A 21,501-nucleotide genomic window follows, 5' to 3' on the forward strand; every position below is an offset into this window, starting at 1 on the left:
TGAAACAGGATCTGTGTAATATGAACTGAACAGTGAGGCCTGGCAGCATTCTGGCTACTGCACTTTTCACACTTCATTCTCCATCTGCATGATTTTAGATAAAGTTTGCAAGAGCCAATGTTGTTCAGGGCATAGACTTCACATCTCCAAATATATGGTGCAATCTTAAGGCGTGGACAAGGGGGGGCACATTTTGCCCTCCATTCAGAAGCTGTTTTCCTCCTTTCTCGAAAAGCCAGCTATCCCAAATGCTTCAATTGCTTTCTGAATTTCCTTGCCTCTGGTGACAAGCCACAATGCGGGGAACAGTCTTTCCTTTCCAAAACTAAAGTTTTGATGCGTCCTTGTGTGTTACAAGAAAAAGTCAGTTCTTTGTCCCTGCACAGAAAATCAGGTATTTGTCAGGAAGCATGGTTTTCAAATGCAAATTATGATTTTTGCTGGTGGGTACTGTGTGAGAAGGGCTAGTCAGAATGATTTTACAAATTCACCCCCTTTTAATATGAAGATTGGGGGGGGGGGGCAGAGGAAAGAAGTATAATCCAGATAAAGCAATCCATACTGCACACCGTGTATTAGGAGACTGGTATGCTGCTTAAATCTTTCAGATTTAAGAGAATTTCTGCCAGTTAAAATAAAACAAGCAAGCAAGCCCACTCTCTTTTCCTGAGGGAAAGGGCCACAGCTCAGTGATAGAGCACATGCATTGTGTGTGAAACAACCTCCGGTTCAGTCCCCAGCATCTCCAGATGGGGTTTGGGAAGAGCCAGATGGGCTTTTCTTATGTGAAGGTCCGTCTGATCCAAGGCTACTTTAAAGATAACCCTGAGAATGAAGAGCAGGAGGGGGTCTTGAAGTGAACCTTCAACAGTTAGCATCATTACAGCAGATTGAGCAGACAGATGTTGTCAGCTGCTGGTCACAGACTATGCAGAGGTGTCCTGTATTTTTAAGAAAATCAGGGCCATTGTTTCTAAATGTGCATCTAGACATAAATTAGAACACACAAATTTTATGCAAATTAATTGCCTAATTTGTTCTGGTTTTTGGTAATGCATATGTGGTCCCTGTGCTCACAAGCTGTTTCTGCTCTGTGTCATGTGCTTCATGCAAGGTGGTTGGGGGTACCTAAGGACAATGTTTCTGTCTGAATGTTCTCCTTTAAAGCTGAAAAGCTTTAGCTTTACATAAGATCTAAACAAAAGCAGAGGCCAAAGCCCCAACGCCTCCCTGCCCCTGCCCCGACATTTTCAGTAGGGGGTGTTTGATTTAAGCTTGTGGAGGTCCCTAGACATTTTCCAAAGAGAGCCGCACCCACCCACCCATGGGAATTCCTGTGCCCACATTTGGTACAGAACCTAACCATCGGTTGGCTGTGTGAACCTTACAGCAGCCCTACAAAAATTCACATGTTGGTTTTCATTTTCCAGATGTGAAATCCTGGGAGCGGAACCTTCGCTTCAGTATTGATTGCAAGCAATGGGAACTGCAACAAAATGTTGCAGTGTTTCCTCACCCTCTCAGAGGAATGTGGAGGGCTCCACTTAAATTGGGGCAGCTGGCTTATACTGTTGCTCAGCTGTCGTGGAGGAAGTGGGAGTGGGGAAGAAGTGAGGAATGGGGTTGGAGGGATTTTTTGTGTTGATTTTCCAACTTCCTGTCAGTCCAGAATCTCAGTAGCAGGATTCACAGGGGGATTGTGGGCTACTCCTTCTTCCCCCCAATGCATATCACAGCCTTGCCTCCCTCATCTGTGCCAACATGGTGTCATCCAGATGTTATGGACCACAACTCCCATCAGCCCTAGCAGCATGGCCAGGGGTCAGGAAAGATGGGAATTGTGGTCTAACACCTTATGGAGGGTGCCATGATGTACGAGTGACATCACACAGCCCCAATTGGAGGAACTGTAGAGCCACATCACAATTTTGAATTTGCATGAAGCCAGAGCACAGCCCCCACTGGAAGATTTGTTGCGCCTCATCATAATCCTGGATCTGCACAAAATCAGCGTGGGGCAGAGAAGCAAGAGAGAAGGCAGGTTGCAAAACAACAGTGGCCATGGCATGGGAGTGAGAAGGGAGGGACACTGACAGGTGGCTTAAAAGAACGAAAGAGGTCTGAATAGCAGGGGGAGGAAGGATAATTGAGGGTCTTTAAAAAAAGGGGGTTTAACAAGGACAAACAGGAGAGATGGGTACAGCACACAGTCTAATCCAACAGAGCTTTTCCCATCACCCTTCTCATTGTACTCACAACCACCATTTTTCTCTGTGTCCCTAAGACCCTGCTTCATTCAAACCTCTTGCCATTGTCTACCGCTATTTTCCTCAGCGCCCCTTCTATCCCTGCTTCACTCAAACCCCTGCCACTGTTTAAGACAGCCATTTTTTCCCCTTTCAGGGACAGCAACGTATGTCATCATGGGTGTGTGTGCAAAGGGGGCTGCCAAACAGGCATAGAAATGGCTGTGGTCTGTATGCAAGGGGGAGTTGAGAAAAGGAGGCGAAGGAGGTAGGGAAAGGGGGTGAAGGTGGAAATGGGGTGGATGTGCAAAGAACTGCAGAATAGGAGAGGGAGAGGAGGCATGGAAATGGGGTGGCCTGTGTGCAAGGGGGTGTTGAAAAATAGGAAGGAGACATGGGAATAGGGGTGAAAATTAAAGTGGGGGTACAAAAAGGGCTGCAGAATAGAAGGGGATGGTGGCTTCATTATTGAGTGGAAGGTGGAAAGGGTGCTTAGTAGTTGCAATGTGTGGGAGAAGGAAGATGCAGATTACCACGAGGTGGTTTATGTGTTGCACAAAAGGAGGGGGAGAGGGAGGCCTGGACATGGGGGTGATGGTGAAAACAGGGGTGCAAAGCAGGGCTCCAGAATAGAAGTGGCTTCAGAAATCAGGTTGGGAAGGTGAAAAGAGAGCTTAGTAGTTGCATGGGGTGGGAAGGGGAAGTTCTAGCCGGTTAATGTGGGAGAGGACCTGATGAACGGAGTGAGCAGGGGGGCAGACCCTAGTATTTATTATACTTCCCCTTTCTTCCATAACAAAGCTCAAGACACAGAATTCCCAGGCAGTCTTCCATCCAAGTACCAACAGACCCAGACATGTTGTTTCAGGATGCTTGCTACATCAGTTGCCTTCAGACCACGCCCTCGGAACTCCAAGCCATGCTGAATGGAAAGCAATCAGAGGAAGACGCCACAAGGAGGAATCTTCTATTTAAAGTTGCAAGGGTCCTTTGCCCAATGGGACATACTTCCGAGTAAACACTATGGAAGGATGTGGGCCATGGGAATAATACAGCACAAGATTAAGTGCCATGTGGAACTGCCGTTTTAATTCCGCTTCCTGCTGACTGCAGAAAAGCAATCAGCACAGGTGGAGCATCCTAAAGTGGAAGCACTCATAGATTCTTTTGGTAGGGAAACATCTAAGCTCTGTATTTTCACGTGTGTGCTAAACATGCCCCTGTGTGTATCTTTAGCATTGTGAGTTTGTTGTCTGATTTCTGTGAATGTGTCTGGCCCTATGATTTTGTCTAAAGAGATGCCCAGTTAGAGTCTGGGTTCTTCAAAAGAACATTTATGTTTCCTTCAGGGACAATTTACCAGGATGGGCTAGGTGTAGGGTTGCCAGGTTCAGGGCCTGAGACTAATCCTGTATCTTTAGGAGAACAGAAAGTCAGCCAAGTGCAGGTGTTCTTGCAACACTGTAATGGGAAAAGCCACAAGGTGGAATTCTCCCTTTCCCATTATTTATACAGAAGACCTCTTGGAGGCTGGGCTTTCTCTTCTCCTAAAGATACAGGATCAGTCTCAGGCCATGAACCTGGCAACCCTAGCTGGGTGTGAGGCAAGGCCTTAGCAGATTCTCTGTGCGAGGAGAGGAAAAAACAACAACCCACCAGCAATTGGCCCTTCTGGGCTGTAAGTTGTCTGACAGTGAAGCACCTCGGGGTGCAGGCTCTGGGTCACAAATCTGCTGCTTTGCAGGAGCGCCTGTTCCTTGCCTCCACATATCAGGTATATTTGTAAATAAAGCAAAACAGAACCAATGTCCAGTGCACTCTTGTCCCAAGGAAGCTAAATCCAGTTGCACTGTCCCTGAAAGCTGCTCACAGCTCTGGAATGGGGATCACCTGATAGCACAGTTGGTGCTTGGTTTACTTTAGAAGAGTATAAAATTATGCACGGTGTGGAGAAATTGGATAGGGATAGTTTCCCTCCCCCTCTCATAATTCTAGATATCTGGGGCCACCTCATGAAGCTGAACACTGGAAGATTCGGGACAGACAAAAGGAAGGACTTGTTCACGCAGCACATAGTTTAAACCAGGGGTTTGTGAGTTTCATTCAGGTGGTCTGCGGTGTGTCAGTGAAAATACAATCTAAAATGATACAGCATCTGGCAGAGTGCATTACAATCGCCCACAACAGGCAGAAAAAGCATTACGTAGTTTTCCAAGACCGTCAACAATTTTCAAATTGTCTGTGGAGAGAGAAAAGTTTGGGAACCTCTGGATTAAACGGTGGGACTTAAGAACATAGGAAGAGCCCTGCTGGATCAGGCCAGCGGCTCATCTAATCCACCATTCTGTTTTCACAGTGGCCAACCTGATGCCTCTGGGAAGCCCATAAGTGGGACCCGAGCACAACAGCACTCTCCCCACCTGTGGTTTCTGTGGTGTTCAGAAGCATACTGTCTCCAGCCGTGAGGCAGAGCATAGCCATCATGGCTAGTAGCCACTGACAGCCTTATCCTCCGTGAATTTGTCTAATCCTCTTGTAAAGCCATCCAAGTTGGTGGCCATCACGGCCTCCTGTGGGAGCGAATACCATAGTTTAAGCACTGTGTGAAGAAGTACTTCCTTTTGTCTGTCCTGAATCTTCCAACATTCACCTTCGTAGGATGTCCATGAGTCCAAGTGTTATGAAAGAGGGAGAAAAACTTCTCTATATCCACTTTCTCCGTGCCATGCATAATTTTATATCATGTGACCTCTTACCTTTTCTCTAAACAACAAAGCCCCAAATGCTGCATGCAGCCTTTCCTAATAAGGAAGTTGCTACATCCCCGTGATCATTTTTGTTGTCCTTTTCTGAACTCTCGCTCCTGCAACTGGGATGGCTTTAAAAGAGGATTAGACAAATCTATGAAGAATAAAACTATCAGTGGCTACTAGCCACAACGGCTCTACCTCCACAGAGGCAGTATTCCTCTGAATACCAGTTGCTGGGAATCGTTAAGTGTGGGGAGAATGCTGTTGCACTCAAGTTGGCCACTGTGAGAAGAGGATGTTGAACTAGATGGGCCTTTGCCCTGATCCAGGAGAGCTTTTCTTAAACCCTTATGTTGAAATGAACACAGGTCATGAGGACTGGAGGGATTATGAGCTCCGTCTGGTACTGAAAACAAGCTCTTAGGCACCGTGTTCTTTAATTCTATGATATGTCTTTTGCACCTGGGCTCTGGTTGGCAGCTCTTGGGGTTTTAGTAAAGAGCAAAGTAGATCTATTCAACCTTAACACCTGACAGCCCTTAGTTTAGAAAAGTCATCACCTTATTTCCCACAGGAGAGACTAGGGGCTTCAGATCTGTATGAATGTTACCCCTGCCCATCCCCCTAATCTCATATGTGGGTGAGTTGATTGTGGTTTTCAGTGGTAACTGAGGGGGAGAGGGCTGTGAACAATATCCGAAGCAATCTCACTTTTTGTTATTATTGCACATCTTCGAGAGTATGGGTGGGGAACCATTTTTCAGTCCGAGGGCCATATTCCCTTCTGGACAACTTTCCAGGGGCCACATGCAAGTGGAGGGGGTGGGAACAAGAGGCAAAAGTGGGTGGAGCAAAGGATGCAACTCTTATCTTTGTAGAATAGGCTACATTCCAGTTATGTAAAAATCAGAGCTTTACACACCCATGCATGCACCAGCTTCTCTGTCCTCCATCGAGGCAAGTAAAAAGCAGGGCTGTGGAGTCGGAGTTGGGAGCAATTTTGGGTGGAGTCGGAGTCAGTAGAAATGTACCGACTCCGACTTCCAAATAAATTTTGATTGACAAGAAGCAATTTTGGGTGGAGTCAGAGTCGGACAGTAGAAAAATAGAGGAGCTGGAGTTGGAGTCAGAGAGTAGAAAAATAGAGGAGTCGGAGTCGAAGGTTTGAAGTACCGACTCCACAGCCCTGGTAAAAAGCATGACCGCAAATCCAAGGACTCATTTCAGCCAGGCAAAAGCACTTGGGAGGGTGCAGGACAACCCACCCACCATGAAAAATATCTTCTGGGGCTACACTATGGCTCAAATTAAGCCCTACTACAAAAGCTTCTTGTCTGCACGCGCACAGACACACACACACACTCTTATGTTTCTGGTCTCCTAATTTGGGGGATGTGTGAAGAAAACAGGTTTCTGGAATATATGATTAAAACATATTATTAAAGATTATTATTGAAACATTAAATATTATTATAAAACATTCATATATTTCCTCCTCTCAGTGGCACCCTTTACTTGGGTTTTCCTGTAGCAAGAGTTGCTTCTGTAACCTGGAACACAACTTGACAAACTCTCGCCATAACACCGTTCTTATTGACTGTATGAATCTTGCACTTTGTGTTCCTTTCAGTGCACTTTCAGGAGGTGTCATCCTTCCTTACGATATTATTATACCTTTCAACAAGGCGGCTTGCATAAACTCAGTTAACACAAAGTGAAGATTTTCCCTCCAAAAAATCAGCTTTGCAACAAAATAAGGAACAGTGAAATTTCAACTGTTAAAACAACCAGCAGCTAAGAACCGCAGCAGGTACATAGTAAATCAAAAAATGTAAATGTACTGCCTTCACGTCGATTCCGACTTATGGTGACCCTATGAATAGGGTTTTCATGAGGCTAGGAGGGAGTGACTGGCCCAAGGTCACCCAGTGAGCTTCATGGCTATGTGGGGATTCAAACCCTGGTCTCCCAGGTCATAGTCCAACACCTTAACCACTACACCACACTGGCTAAAAGTTCATCTAAATAACCACCAATCTAAAAGCGAACTGAACAAAACTCTCTTGGGAGGATATTCCAAGCCTTGGGTGCCACGTTTCTCTCAGGAAACACACACCTGCTTTATCTTTGCTAAGGGAGAGGTCCTCAGCCATAGAAAGTCCGAGGCAGGTGCACAGGGCATGTGATTCCTGGGATATTCTGCTCCCAAACCATGTAGGGCTCCCAGCCAGCACCTTCAACTGAAGCCTGAAAGCAAACTGATAACCAGTGAAGCAGATAGCGAAGGGCCATAGCTCAGCGGCAGAAAATGCAAATGGACAGCCTTCAAGTCGATCCCGACTTATGGCAACCCTAAGAATAGGGTTTTTGTGGTAAGTGGTATTCAGAGGGGGGTTACCATTGCCTCTCTCTGAGGCTGAGAGGCAGTGACTGGCCCAAGGTCACCCAGTGAGCTTCATGGCTCTGTGGGGATTCGAACCCTGATCTCCCAGGTCGTAGTCCAGCACTGTAACCACTACACCACACTGGCTCTCGAGCATCTGCTTAATATGCTGCAGGTCCCCGGTTCAATGCAAGGTTGGGAGACCTCCCTCTGCTGCCAGCCAGTGTAAACAATACTGAGCTAGATGGTTTAATGGTCTGACTCCTTGTAGGGCAGATTCCTGTTTCTATGCACACTGAATTGTGTGTTTGTGCGCGCTGATGAGTCACGCGGCAATTTCTGAGGTTACAGCACACAGAAGCAAGGCCCGCCACCGTTGCAGGGGTTCCATGTTTGCAGGCTGCTCTGCTCACAGGCGAGATGTTGCCCATGTGGGCGCGCATGTGAAACGCAGCGCCCAGAAATAGCCCCAAGGGGAGCGTAGGGCCGGGGAAGGTGCATTTCCGGCCAGCACGGGGTGACGGGTTTATTGGCAAACAACGGATTCTCCCCGCGGGCAATTTTTCGGAAGTTCTTCGTCACAAGAATTCCCGCGAACTTCGTAGCCGTCGCCCAGCGGCAGAGGCCGTGCTGCCCAACTGCTCCGGCGCAGACCCAAACCACATTTTTTTAAAATATGCGCGGCGTCCTTGTCCACAGGCAACGCTTCCCTCCGGCACATCTGCCTTCCCCTCGCCCGCCTCCTCCGCGCAAGCACATCTGCCCGCTCCGCGGGTACGCCCGCGCCTGCAGCCCTGCGCAGGCCTCCCTCGGCGTCCCGTTCCCACATCCTCCCGTGTCATTTGTGTGTGTGTGTGTGTGTGTGTGTGTGTGCGCGCGTGCGCGCGCGATGTAGCACTCTCTCTCTACCCCCCACCCCCGCGCCTCCGTTCCTTTCGCCTCCGGGCGTGCGCTTAAGCCCAGCCTTCCAGGCCCTGCCTCCAATTGCGGCCTGATCCCCTTCTTTGGAGGCTGCTTCCCCAACAGCAGAGGGGAGGGGAGAAGAGAAAGAGATACCGGGGCCGGCTGCAGCCCATCCCGAGCCCCCTCCTGATTGGGCCTCCTCCCTGCAAGGGCTGAGAGAGCAGCAAGGGAGGGGAGGAGGCGAGGAGGCGGAGGCGGCGGGAGGCGAAGGAGCGAACCGAGCCCCGCGCAAGGCCTCCCTCCCATTGGCTGCCCTTCTCTTTGTGTGCCAGGCAGCTGCGAGCCTCAGCTCCACATTTGAATGTATAGAGGGGCTTGGAAAGGAACCATTTCCATGGGCCATCTGTCTTACCCTAGCCCGCAGCAGGAGCAGCCGCCTCTCCAGACAGCAGCCCTGCCGCCCCCGACGAGGAGGACCGTCGCCGCCATCGAGGGCTAGTGCCAGCCCAAGAGGACCCCCGCAGCTGACCAGGATGGTCTTGGTGCACGTCGGCTATCTTGTTCTTCCAGTGTTTGGCTCTGTGCGAAACAGAGGTATCTCTTTATCTGTGCATTTTCTCGTTGGGGTGGGGGTTGTTGGCGGTTGGGGGGGGCGGAGAGAGAAAGGAAAGGAACCGGAGCCCCCAAATGATCGCGACGTGATGGTGATGCTGGTTCGGGGGGAACCCGCGGATGGCGCGGCTACCTTGTTGTCAGAGAGGCAGGGGAGAGGGGTGTGTGTGGGGGGGGGCTGAGATCCGAGGAAACTGGGGGCATATCGGGGGCAAGGGGGCATCTCAGATTGAAGCCAAGAAGTTCAAGGAAAGGAAGCCGTCTGTAGTGAACTGGGCGGGGGGGGGGAGAGAGAGAGCCGGAAAAAAAGATGAGAGGCAAAGGGGATGCCGAAGCGATGGAAAGAAAGAGCAGTCCAGGAGGGTTGGAAAATGAGAGAGACTTTATGGGAAGCGAGGAGGGGAAGATCACGGCGGATCCAGTGAGAGCGAGCGAGAGCGGAGACCCAGGGGAAAACATCCCTTGGTGGGGAGGGAAAGGTACCAGGATGGCAGGAAGGGAAATCTTAGGCGAATTCAAGTGGTGGACAGATCTTTTTTTTTTAAATTTAGAACCAGCTTGGATGATTCTTTAGAAATCTCGGCTTGTATTTTAGAGCGATCTCTCCCCCCTTTTATGCAGAACATAATCGCCCCCTCCCCGTGTCTAGTTAACTCCATTTTGTATCTCCTGGCGAACCCCCCTCCCCTCTTTCCACCTGACAAATGCAGACTTCTCCCTCGGAAGAGAACAAACTGCCCCCTGCATAGGTAGGACAGATTGCACGGAACTTTAGGCGGTGAGGGTGAATGAGGGGGGGTGTTGATGCCTCTAGGATGTAAGGCTAGAGTGAGGGGCTAGAGTGCATTTAAAAAAAAAACAACCCTGAATTGTTAATACCTGAATTGTTGTTTTGGGTTTTTTTTTTTTGAGCCACTAGAAAAGGAAACGCAGATTATGAGTTCATCATGTGAGCCCAGTTGGTCTCATTCTCCCTCTACCTCCTTGTGAACTCTGTTCACCCGTTACTGCTCCCCCCCTTTTTTGCATTTGCTTCTCCAATGGATTTTAATCCCCTTCTGAGCGGTTTTTTGGAAGCCTCTTTCTCCCCTCCCCTCTTTTTCTTGAGGTGTGATATGGGGTGCATTTTTTCTACCATCCCTTCCTCTCCAACCCACCCACCCCTTTCCTTTCTTTTGGCATTTGAACAGTTTGCAATACCCTCAGCCCAGAACACCTTCCCATTCACAGCAGTCTTTTGATCCAAGATGCACCCCAGTGGGCTGACCTGAGTGTGAGCACCAGTTTTAGAATGACAGCGATGGTCCCCCTCCAAAAATATATATCATATGGGATGTGTACATGGCCGCTGCATATTTTCCTCACATTCCCCTGTTCCCACCCATTCCCACATCCTGGCACAGGCAATGGATTTATCCTTTTTTATTCTCTCTCTTTAATTCACACTTCTTCATCCCATCTGTTTTCTTTCTGTCAAATCCAGGATGCATTTAGATGTCATGGTTGGTCCCTCCCTTTTCTTTTTTGCCTAACAGCCTTTCCAGTTTTAACAATAGAATTTCCATTCCTACGACACCTGCCTCCCTCCCAGCCCGCGGGTGATCAACACTCTAGAATATATCAACAATAAAATAGTTTAATTTAAAAAAACCACACACACCAAAGCCTTAAATAATATATTCAGTTTTTCTGGTAAGCCAATACGTTATGGTCATCTCCACTCAGATGTGATCCATCAGTGAGATGTAGACAGTTAATAAACCCGAATAAGAGACAGAAAGAGCTTGAAATCCAAGGCTGGCATCCTACCCATACCTGAGGGGTTTTGCAAGGGTCTCGCTCCACCCCTTTCTCCTTAGGCTGCATCAAATTCTGATCTCTGTTCAACACAGGTAAGGATGTGGAGGGAGTGAAAGTAGGCTGCAAGACACCTGGGCAAAACAGGCGTTAGCCTCTCTCTGCTTTTGCTCTCCCCACCCCTCCCTCATTCCACTGCTCTTGCCTCCCCCCCTTTGCCCACTCCTTGCCCCTCCCTCCCCTGTACATGTATAACATAACAGCTTAGTTTTGCACATGGTGGCATTTCTGTTTTCTTTAATTCCAGCCTCTTCTAGTGTGGTGTTGGTGGTGATGATGATGGGGTGACGGACATTTTTGCATTGATCCAAATCTTTCTTTCTTTCTTTTTGAAAATTTATTTTGTTTCCTCATCGTGTAGATCAGTGAATGGTCAACCTGCTGCCTCGTGCCTTGTATTTTTCTGCCTCTGCATTTAGCTCTAATGTTGACACCCCACCCCCTTCTTTAACCATTTCCTGTATCCATCTGAGGAGCGCACTGGCATTTTAAGCTGAAGTATCCTCTTTCTGTGTGGTGCAAAACCAGGGAGGGGGTGGCTGGGAGGGATTGGGGGGAAGCGTAAACTCATGATATTTTAAAACTGGAACGCTGGCTTCCTCCCTCCCTCTCGCCTGCTCAGTTATCCTTGCATGACTTGGAAATGCAAAGGATTATTTATTTATTTATTATTTAAGAAAGGAAAAAAGGGGGGGGGAACCAAAAATCCACAATGGCACCATTTGATCACTTCCAAAATTATGCTCCCTGCGAAATACGATATGATGCAATCATGACCTCCTTCTTCAAGATTATGGCTTCTTAAAAAAACGAGCCAGCAGGCTGCAATTTCAAATTCAGATGTCATCTGGGAAACGGGAAAATTGGTTGTATTCTTTCCTCTGGGGAGAAACACCAGGAACAATGGAGTTTACCTCTCTTTGGGTTTTATTGGCTGCAGAACACACCCACTGAGAAACGAAGGTATTGGGTAGGTGGCATTTGCTCTGTTTTAAAAAAAGAGTCCTTAACAGCCCTCCGAGACTTTCCGAGAGAGGATACTAAGGCTTAAAACTGAAGTCTTAAACAACCAATCTTCCTGTGAAAAGGAAAAGAAACGAAAGAATATGGTCGACGGACTGTATGCTTAAACCTGTTTCTCTTTAGCTTTCATTGTAGTAGCCTAGAAGAAAAGAAAAGGCCATTTTCCAATATAGCTTTAGTTTTATAACGCCATTTTTGTATCTTCATCCTGTTTAGCTAAATACATTTGCACTGTAAATTCCTGTTAAGTGGATTCATTTTGCTTTAGTTGTGTGGAGGATGCGGAATCTTGGGGCTTATGCACCCCTCACCATTCAGATCTCCGCCCTAACCTCTGTTATCATGTTGGATCCTGGTTTCCCATGCAAAATGCCTTTGGTTTTGAATTTCTTGAAGAAAAACAAAATCCTTGCAATTTTTTTTAAAAAGCTGTCATCAGAAAAAAGGCTCTGAGAATGAATACCTTATTTCATTTGGGGACACTAAACCAATCAGTGAGTGAACTCATTCTCCCCTATGATTATGGCCAAGCTTTGCAACACACAAAAGTGTAATGCATCTTTGTACATTGTAAATTGCACATTGGCACACAGACATGGTCTCTCTCTCTCATAAGAACATAAGAAGAGCCTGCTGGATCAGGCCAGTGGCCCATCTAGTCCAGCATCCTGTTCTCACAGTGGCCAACCAGGTGCCTGGGGGAAGCCCGCAAGCAGGACCCGAGTGCAAGAACACTCTCCCCTCCTGAGGCTTCCGGCAACTGGTTTTCAGAAGCATGCTGCCTCTGACTAGGGTGGCAGAGCACAGCCATCATGGCTAGTAGCCATTGATAGCCCTGTCCTCCATGTCCTGTCCTCCTCTCTCTCTCTCTCTCTCTCTCTCACTCACTTACTCACTCACTCTCACTCTCACACACACACACGGTCTCTCTCTCTCTGTGTCTCTCACACGCACACATACACACACTCACATACTCTCTCTCTCCTGGCCAAAATTGCACCCTTGCATCAGTTGGCCTCCATCTGTTTTCCTTGAAAGCTGAACCAAGCTCAGTACCTACAAACTGCCTATTACAAACCAGCTGATCCAATGTCTTTCTTTACAGCATATAAATTTGACCCAAAACATTGGGCCCCACCAATGAAGCACACCTACCAGGTGGCAATTTGGATCCAATCTCTCTTTTGGGTGTGGGGTGTGTGGGAAGCAAAATAAACAAATGAGCAGACAAAAAAAAAAAAACCCACAGAGAAAGCAAAATGCTTCCTTAGCAAAATGGTTTTCCATCCAACAGGGATAACATTTCTCTCTGCTGTGCTGAATTTTTTACTTCCTGTTCTTATTTTGTGGGTAAATTTTTTTCTGTATCGAATATCCTTTGGTTGTGTATTTCTTCCACCTTTTTTCTTGTACTAAAACTTGAAGCATGGTCTGTATTTTTTTACATTACCTAGTTTTCCAATGTAAATCTCTCTCTGTAGAGACATACCCTGCTGAAATGTAATGTGCAAGTAGCCAGAAACATCTATTCATTGTATGCTGCTTCTGTTCTGTTGCCCTTCCACGGCATGGTGGGCCCTGTTGCCTTTTGTATTGTGTGCATGACGACATTGTTACAACACAGTTCCACTAATACTAATATACAATCTCTCAATAAAGAAACTAGTTTTCCTATATTAACCTAGTGTGCTTTTTCTATTGCTGTTCCCCACCCACATTTATTGTTGTATCCCTGCTGTTTTAGATTATTCCTCCCCCCTCCCCTGCTTTTCCACCCTCAACTCCTCCCCCATTTGAGTGAATGGAAATTTTTGGGGTATGAGTGCCATCAATACTGGGTTGAGTGGGTGGGGTGGGCTGTTTAACGTTCTTCATCCCAAGCCTGCCTTCAAGCATTATTAGCCTGTGAATATCAACTCTCTCTAGATACACATCCTATATTATCATGACTCTTATCAATATGGAGATGAACTCCCTAAAATTTAGATTCTTGTTTTGATTCCTGCAGCTGTCGCCAACCTGGCATTCTCCAAATGTTTTGGGCATCAGTAGTTGTAATCCAAGGAGGGCATCACGTTGGCAAAGGCTGCTCCACAGACTGTCAAGGAAGAAAATATATAGAGGCACACATATAAAGTCACACACTGGTGAAAAATCCCAAAACGTTAAAAGGTAGAAAGCGCTTGCTATACGTTGCATCCCTGTGAAAGGTTATTCATCACACTGGGTTGCTAATGAGGGTGAACAATGACACAAAAGTGGATGGGGATGGAAAAGATGTTTTTTTAAATTGTCAAAGTAGCCACTGATATTTAGAAGATCTTTCTATCTCCCTCTTTTCACAAACCTTCCCTCTTGGTTCGAGGAAGTGTCTTCAGCCCTGTCGGTAAAAACCTTAGCTAACGATGATGACCTTGGAAAGACAGTTGGAGGGGCGTGTATGGAGTGGGCATGGGAAGATGAATGGGTTGCAAATGTCTTTCTAAGATGTTAAAAAAAATTCCCCTGGCATTGCCATACGTTACCAACAACCTGCGTCTAAGATCCTAGCAAGCCTCTGATAGAATGGAAAGAATGGAATTGAACTAGATATCCGCACCATCTTCTTTCTCCCTCTGCTTATCAATGAACCAGCTTTTAGCCTCAGGCAGCTGGTTTTGTGTATGAGTGTATATAGACATGCAAATAATGTAGCGCATGCACGCACACCACACACACACACATATTAAAGCAGGTGCCACAAAATAATCTCAGGCTCATTTACAGTGCAATCTTATCCCTGTCTGCTTGGAAGTAAGACCCACTGTTTTCAGCAGGGCTTACTCCCAGGTAAATATGTGCAGGATTGCAGCCGCAGAGGGTTATATCCCAAACATGCAGCAGTGGTAAAAGGGCACCCTTACATAATACTTAGGACCTGGTTTGCCTTGCTTACGTGCTATAGGAGAATTGAGGAAGAAACAACAAAAGTCTAAGCTCTGTCCCCCTTAAACAAAACCTAGGGTAGGGAGTAAAAGGCTGTAGGGTCTGATTTCCTTTCAAGTGGGAACCCCCCTCCCAAAAAAGAGCCCAGCTTGTGTTAGAATATTCACAACTAGGCCAATAGAGAGAGTTTTAAACCAACTGGGGGGAAAATTAGGATCTTCACAGGAGGCCTGCCTCCCTGCATCAGGGGCACATGCAGCCAAACAGCCCCCGCTTTCCTCCTAGCTCCATCTTCCTGCTTCATGCACCTTTTCCATGTATCTTTAGTCAATTGTTTGGCCATTGTATCTCTCCTTGTTTGACCATACGCAAGACACGTCACTCCTCCTTTCCTCCCTCCCCTTCTGAATGTAGCGTATGCACTCCAGGCCTTTGTTCTTTGCACTGTCCCTATGCCAGATCTGGCAGCTTAGCTGTTTGCTGTGACACATGCTCATAGTATTATCACACGTTAAAAAGAGCCAGGCCGTGCTAGCTTGCATGAAAGAAAGAAAGAATATATATGTGTGTGTGTATATATATATATATGTAGATATATATATATATGCATGCCTTTTGCAAAGGGGGGAGGGAGGGAGGATGAGGCTGGCCATCGTTTGATGATGTGATTTTTATTCCCTCCCCCTCCCTTTCCCCCTTCTGTCGTTCTGCCCACCTTCACAATAACCATTTTGAGTTTCCTTGGGGGAATGAGAAACCATAAACGCAAGCCACCCACCCCGCCAGAGGTATTTGGTTCCTAGCTCTGGCCAAAGGGAAATGTATAACACAGTGACAGCTGTTCCCCTCCACCCCCACCCTCCTACCCCACTCCAGCTTTAGTCCAGAGAGCGGCGGTTTCACTGCATCAACAGATAACCATCTACCAGATCTGGTCCTAGAGATTAATGCCCACGCAGATCAAAACCATTCATTTGCTGCGGCTTGAAGATAGTTTCAGTGCTCTAATAAGGCGCAAAACCTGTTGGGTTAATAGGCAGTCATGCTAAGTCATTTGTCATCAAAGGACCACGGTTGACCTGTCTCGCCAGAAGCACATTCTTACGGGAGCACAGGTGTATCTTTCCACATCTCGCCATTAAACAACCCAAAGGCCTCCATACAGCTCATCATTCACTGAATGCATCCACAGCTGACTTGCCACAAGTCTTGGATGTTCCACTGTGGCAAGGCTATCTGCATAAAAGGAACCTACCCCTTTGTTGCAATGACACAAAGCGTTAAAATGTTTTGACAAGAACAAACCTCTGCCCCTACTGTGGGCGTGAATACTCAACACAATATTACTTTCATATATGGTATTTCTCTGGGGTACCGGTGTGCACTGATGGGCTGCCTTAGCATGGGCAGAACCCCCTACCTGTGGGTCACCAAGAAGCACTTTGTATGGTTGATCAGGATAATGACACTCATGGGATTGAAGGCATTGCTGGGGGTATTCTTTTGTCCATGTGTAAGTTCAGTGTGGAAGTACAAAACCAGGGATCTGTTGCAGAAAGTTGGCATCCTGAGATTTCATTTTAAACACGCAAACGTTGCTAGTCCTCAGGGCTGAAGATTGGGAATGTGGGCAGGTTTGGCATATGTTCAGAAACCAACACAAAACTTAACAGCGCAGTTATCCTATGCACATATACTCTGGCTGCAATCCTGTCAGTTACCTGGAAGTAAGACCTATTGAACTCAGTGGGACTTATTTCTGAGTAGACATGGATAGGATTGCACTGTTAGTCCCACCATATTCAATGGAGTTTACTCTCAGGTAAGTGTGTGTATCAGTGGATCTCTCTCTCTCTCTCTCTCTCTCTCTCTCTCTGCTGTTTCTTGTTCTTGCTGACAATTTAAGCCTGATTTTATGTCCTTTCCAGGCTTTTTGCTACCTTATCATCAGAGTACTTTATATTCTTTCAAAAAAACTCCATTTAGAAAGCAGAATAAATAATGCAACATAAGCAAATAAAGGCCAGCATAGCAAGCTGGCACAATTGTTTTCCCAACATGGCTTATGTGTTGCCTTTTAACATAATTTGATTGTGCTGTTGTTTTTAAAATTCATGCTGGCTCAACACGCACATGACCCTAGGCTGGGTTATGTCTGATAGATACAGGTATGCACATTGTACTCAGAGCATACCCATGTTGGAAGGAGCCAGTCCTCTACAAACAGGATTCTTGGTCATCTTAAATCTGACTTTTGATGGTCAATTACACAATGCCAAAAAAAAGGGGGGGAAAGGGAGCAGATTTGCATAAAACGTGCATTTGCTAATAATATTAGTAGTAGTAGTATTGCCCCAAGCAGGTCAAGGGGGGGTACAAACCTGATTCTTGCCCTCCCGATCTTATCCTCACAACAACCCTGTGAGGTAGGTTAGGCTGAGAGACAGTGACTGGCCCAAGGTCACCCAATGGTCGAGTGGGGATTTGAACTCTGGCCTCCCAGGTCCCGGTCCAGTAGAAATAAAGTGCAGTTCACCCAGATGGGGAAGACTGTTGACCAGGTGATTTGCTTGCCTGCTCAGTCCACTAGCCAGGTGCTAACAGCTGAGAGGAAGCTTCAAGGCCCCTCTTCAATGTCCCCACTTAACGGCTCTTTGAACCAGACCTGGACTCGGCAGCCCTTCAGAAAGGAGGTGCCTTCAAACAGAGGACTGTGCGTAGTAAAGTATGACACACGGTCACCCTAGGGGTCAACTGCGCAGGAGGGATTACTCAAAAGGTGGTCTGGTGATGTGCCCTGAATTCATTCTTTAAAAAATAAATATAACAAATGAGTATCTGGCATGCTAAGTGCTGGACTGTTCTTTAAGAAGGGACACTGATTCTGTTCAATGGAACTGCTTGGTCAGGCAGTGGACCTGAGAGGCGAATCGTAAACATAAAATTCCCATAGTTGGTCATCCAAGGAATGGACTGGGAGGCTGCTTCTACTGTGCAATCCCATGCACATCTACTCAGGAGTAAGTCCCACTGAGTTCAGTACAGCTTACAGGTAAGTGTGTGTATAAGATTGCAGCCTAAATGACTTCGGTTTCTTAACATTTCAACCCCAGAGGTGGCTTGGTTTTTTCATTATATTCAGTACTGTGAGCAGGAGTCTGTAACTCTACAACTGCATCACACAGATGTGGCATTTGATCTTGGGTTCAGCTCAAAGCAACCAAACTTTTAGGTGTTTCTTTAAAAACGAGAAGAAGAGGAAGAAGTGAGTCCTTGCTTTTCCAACCCTTGGAATTGCCAGGAATGGTTTGCAAATATTTGGGCAATATCTGAGGAAAATGCAGAAGGGGATGACTGGTCATCAGTGCATCAATGGGGCTTTGTCCTTCTCCAGAATAAGCAGGGGGGGAAAATAATTATTATGCAAATATATGCACATTTTCCTGATTTACATCATTGATATAGGCCATGAGCTTTCCTTGGTGCAGAATTTAGGCTTGCTTGTTGTCTGGGTTTGTTGTTTTCATTTCTTGCTTTGCACTAAGTTCACACAACCCTTGCCAGAAAGTATCATTACATGCATGGATGCCATTTCCTGCACAACATGTACTTCCAGTTCGCCACTGTCCTTTGAAACAAGACCACCAAAATCATAACTCCATTGCAGCCTGAACTGAGAACTCCTGATGAGAATTTGATGATCTCACTCTGTCTTTGCTGATCACATTCCCAGTTCTGTGGTGTAAATCATACAGTTCTGCATGATATGGTACTGATATGATAAACAGAAAAGGTTGGCCCGGCCCGGCCATTAGGCAGGGTGAGATAGCTGCCTCAAGGCAGTAGATATTGGGTGTCATGAAAGGCCAGCTGATGGCTCGCTATTTAATTTGCTAGTGTAATTTTACTGCTAAGGACGGGAAGAGGTACTTGTGAGATTTTCTGCCTCAAAATAGCTTGGCTGGATTTGGATATTATGCACCGTGACTTGCTGGAGGGTTGGACATTTGCTGCTCTGTCTCAGACACGGGGTAGTCGTCCAGGGTCTCAGGGGGTGTGTGGTTCTTAGACCACTTTTTTGACATCAAGGTCCCTATGTCTCCAGCATTTTATGAGCCAATCAGCATGAAAGAGGTGTGTGTTAGTCATTAAGAAGAGTCTTCTAACTTGCTTCTTTGTCCTTTCCTGCCAATTGGAGCCAATCAGAGTGAAAGGAGGTGAGTCAGCCACTGTGAACACTTTCCTCTTTAATGCTGATTGGCTCCCAGGGATGTCTGTTTTTGAGGGAGAAGGCATTAACAAGGATCTTATTCTCAACCCCTCAAAAAGCGGGGAGGGGTCATGGCTGTAAGCAACATGAAGGGACCCTGCACTTCTGAATTTGCCACTACACTGCTGCTCAGACTGCAAAATGTCTTGGGACAGCTTTGGATGAAAGACTTCTTTTGGGTGGAGGCATTTGATGCAGAGATGGATAAGGAGGTATGGCCAAAAAAAAAAAAAAAAGGGAAAAGGAGAAAGTAGTAGCAGTGGCCATAGAAAATGCCCACACGTTATGGGGAGGAGAATGGAATCCTAAATCTCACACTTGCCAAAGCACTATTGCTGTCAGCACTTTGCTGCGGAGATGATAGAGCATGTTCCAAAGCAGTGGACTCTGGGAATGGAGGCCGGGACTATGGTACCATGAGGCCAACTAAGGGCCGGTGTAGACATGATGAAAGGCGCACATGTGTTTCTCCTATGAAGGCAAATAGCAGGTTTAGGAGGGAGGTGATATTCATTGGGGAAAATAGTCTGTGTGGGGGTTAAAAGGCTCAGCTCCCCTCCCCAGTGCAGTAGTCTAATATGGATGCTATTTGCAATGAATGAATGAATGAATATGAAAGACCAAGATGCATTGACACACCTCTAGTTTGGTCTTTAATGTGACATAATAATCTCTTAAGTACTATATGTATATTGTTGCCTTATACCAAATAGCCCTACACTGAATGGCAGGGCCTAGGGGTGGAAGGCTCTGTCAGTTTCAGTTCTGTTTCTCATTTTTATTTATTGATTTATTATTTATTACATTTCTATACCGCCCCATAGCCGAAGCTCTCTGGGTGGTTCACAACATAAAAAATACAATATATAATATACAATTCAAATTCAGTACAATTAAAAGGAAAAAATACATCACATTTTAAATAAACACAACTAAACAATACATCTCAACTATGTACATAACATAAGAAAATAAATAAACCGAACATAACAGTTATAAAACTATCTAAAACTATTCTCCAATGTCCCATTCTGCTTCTCCCAACCTCATCTTCTGTTACCAGTCGCACTATAAACATTTCTTCCATTGTCTTCTTTCTCCAAGATAACGCCAAGTGCGACGCTACTTAGGGCGACGCCGAGGCGCTGCCTCAGGCAGCTCTTTCCCTTCATATACCTGGAGCAGAAGACAAAAAATGGAGGCAGAGTAGGCAAGTGGCAACAGCTGCAGCAGCACCCAGAGTCCTTCCAAACACACACTCACCACACCCAGCTTCAGACAGCTCTTCCAAATTTTTCCAAGCTTAAATTTAGTTCCCCAGGTTTCTGCAGCAATTTGCAATATTTTTGATCCTCATGAGAATCCTCCAGCATTTTGGGGCTCATTTCTCCCAATAAACATAGCTTTGCATGGAGCCTTGACTAATGCCCACATTTTTACAGGAAATTTCTACTAAATATATTTTATTTATTAGATTTATATCCCACCTTTCCTCCCAGTAGGAGCCCCATATAATGCATTTTTGTACGTTATTTTCATTAAATACATTCATTTTTATGCACACTTGCTAATATATGCATATTTGTAAACATTGCTTGGAGAGCTGCATTGCAAAATGTGGATGTGTGAACTCAGAAGGTTGGCTGTGTTCTCATATTGTTTCAGAAAGTGTGAATTTTATAAATTTGGCTTTAAATGCGAACTGAATTTAATCTCTCCCCCATCCCTAGCAGTGCCTCCCCCGCGCTTGAGTCAGGAAGAAAGGGGTCTTTTTCATCACTTCATACTTGAAACTTTAAAAAAAGGAAAGAAAGAAAGCAACTGGAGATGCCCAGTGTTGAACCTGGCACTTCTTTGCATGCAGAGCAATTGGCCTGCTACTGCTGTGCCCTCTGAGCTCACAGGATGAGCAAAAGGAGTTGCTGGAAACAGGATCCAAAGAGCAATCCTTCAGCATTTTAATGCAAATTTCTTTGAATAAACACAGATCTGCATGGAACCTTGATTAACCTACACATTTTTGCAGGAATTCCTGCTAATATAACACATTTTTATATTATATCCACTAATGCATTCACTTTTCTACACACTTGCTAATGCATACATTGCATTTTATGCACACTGGTTTATGTACGCATTCACAAAGGAGCACCTGAGTCCAGGCTGAGGTAGGGAGTGACATCAGCTTTGCAGAACCCAGCGACTGGGGACTGAGTTGTCCCAGGAGGAAAGCTCACGGCAAGTCCCAGCAAGCCGTTGGGAGACAAACTGTGGTTGATTTGGCTGAGGCTGGGACTAGACACAACAGCAGTAGGATTGGAGCCAGGCTCTGCTGATTCCCTGTAAAGCAGTGTGGGAGGCAAATTTAGGAACTGCAATGGGGGGGGAAGCAGGAGGGGGAAGCTAAACAGTGCATCCTCCGACTGCTTCTCCCCAGATGTTTTTCCCTAAACAAGGCCTACCTCCAATTGCTTATCCTCAATGGGTGAAAAACTGCTGGAGAGGATCAGTGTGTGTGTGTTTAGGGACAGG

At 46.2% G+C, this 21,501-nt stretch overlaps 1 protein-coding gene across 3 annotated transcripts in view; it reads left to right on the plus strand.

Moving 5' to 3' along the window:
• The first annotated feature begins 7,298 nt into the window (after positions 1-7,298).
• Positions 7,299-21,501, plus strand: part of ARK2C (arkadia (RNF111) C-terminal like ring finger ubiquitin ligase 2C) — a 122,135-nt gene continuing 107,932 nt past the window's right edge. The window contains exons 1-2 of one of the 3 annotated variants that reach the window (XM_061613714.1): positions 7,299-7,368; positions 8,615-8,876. In XM_061613714.1, coding sequence (XP_061469698.1) covers positions 8,816-8,876 — 61 coding nt within the window. In that variant the 5' untranslated portion in view covers positions 7,299-7,368; positions 8,615-8,815. Of the gene's footprint in view, positions 7,369-8,132; positions 8,154-8,340; positions 8,877-21,501 lie in introns of those variants that run through there. The other 2 variants (XM_061613719.1, XM_061613729.1) reach the window with 2 other exon arrangements.

Source organism: Rhineura floridana, chromosome 1, assembly GCF_030035675.1.
Source record: "Rhineura floridana isolate rRhiFlo1 chromosome 1, rRhiFlo1.hap2, whole genome shotgun sequence".
Classification (NCBI taxonomy): Eukaryota; Metazoa; Chordata; class Lepidosauria; order Squamata; family Rhineuridae; genus Rhineura; species Rhineura floridana.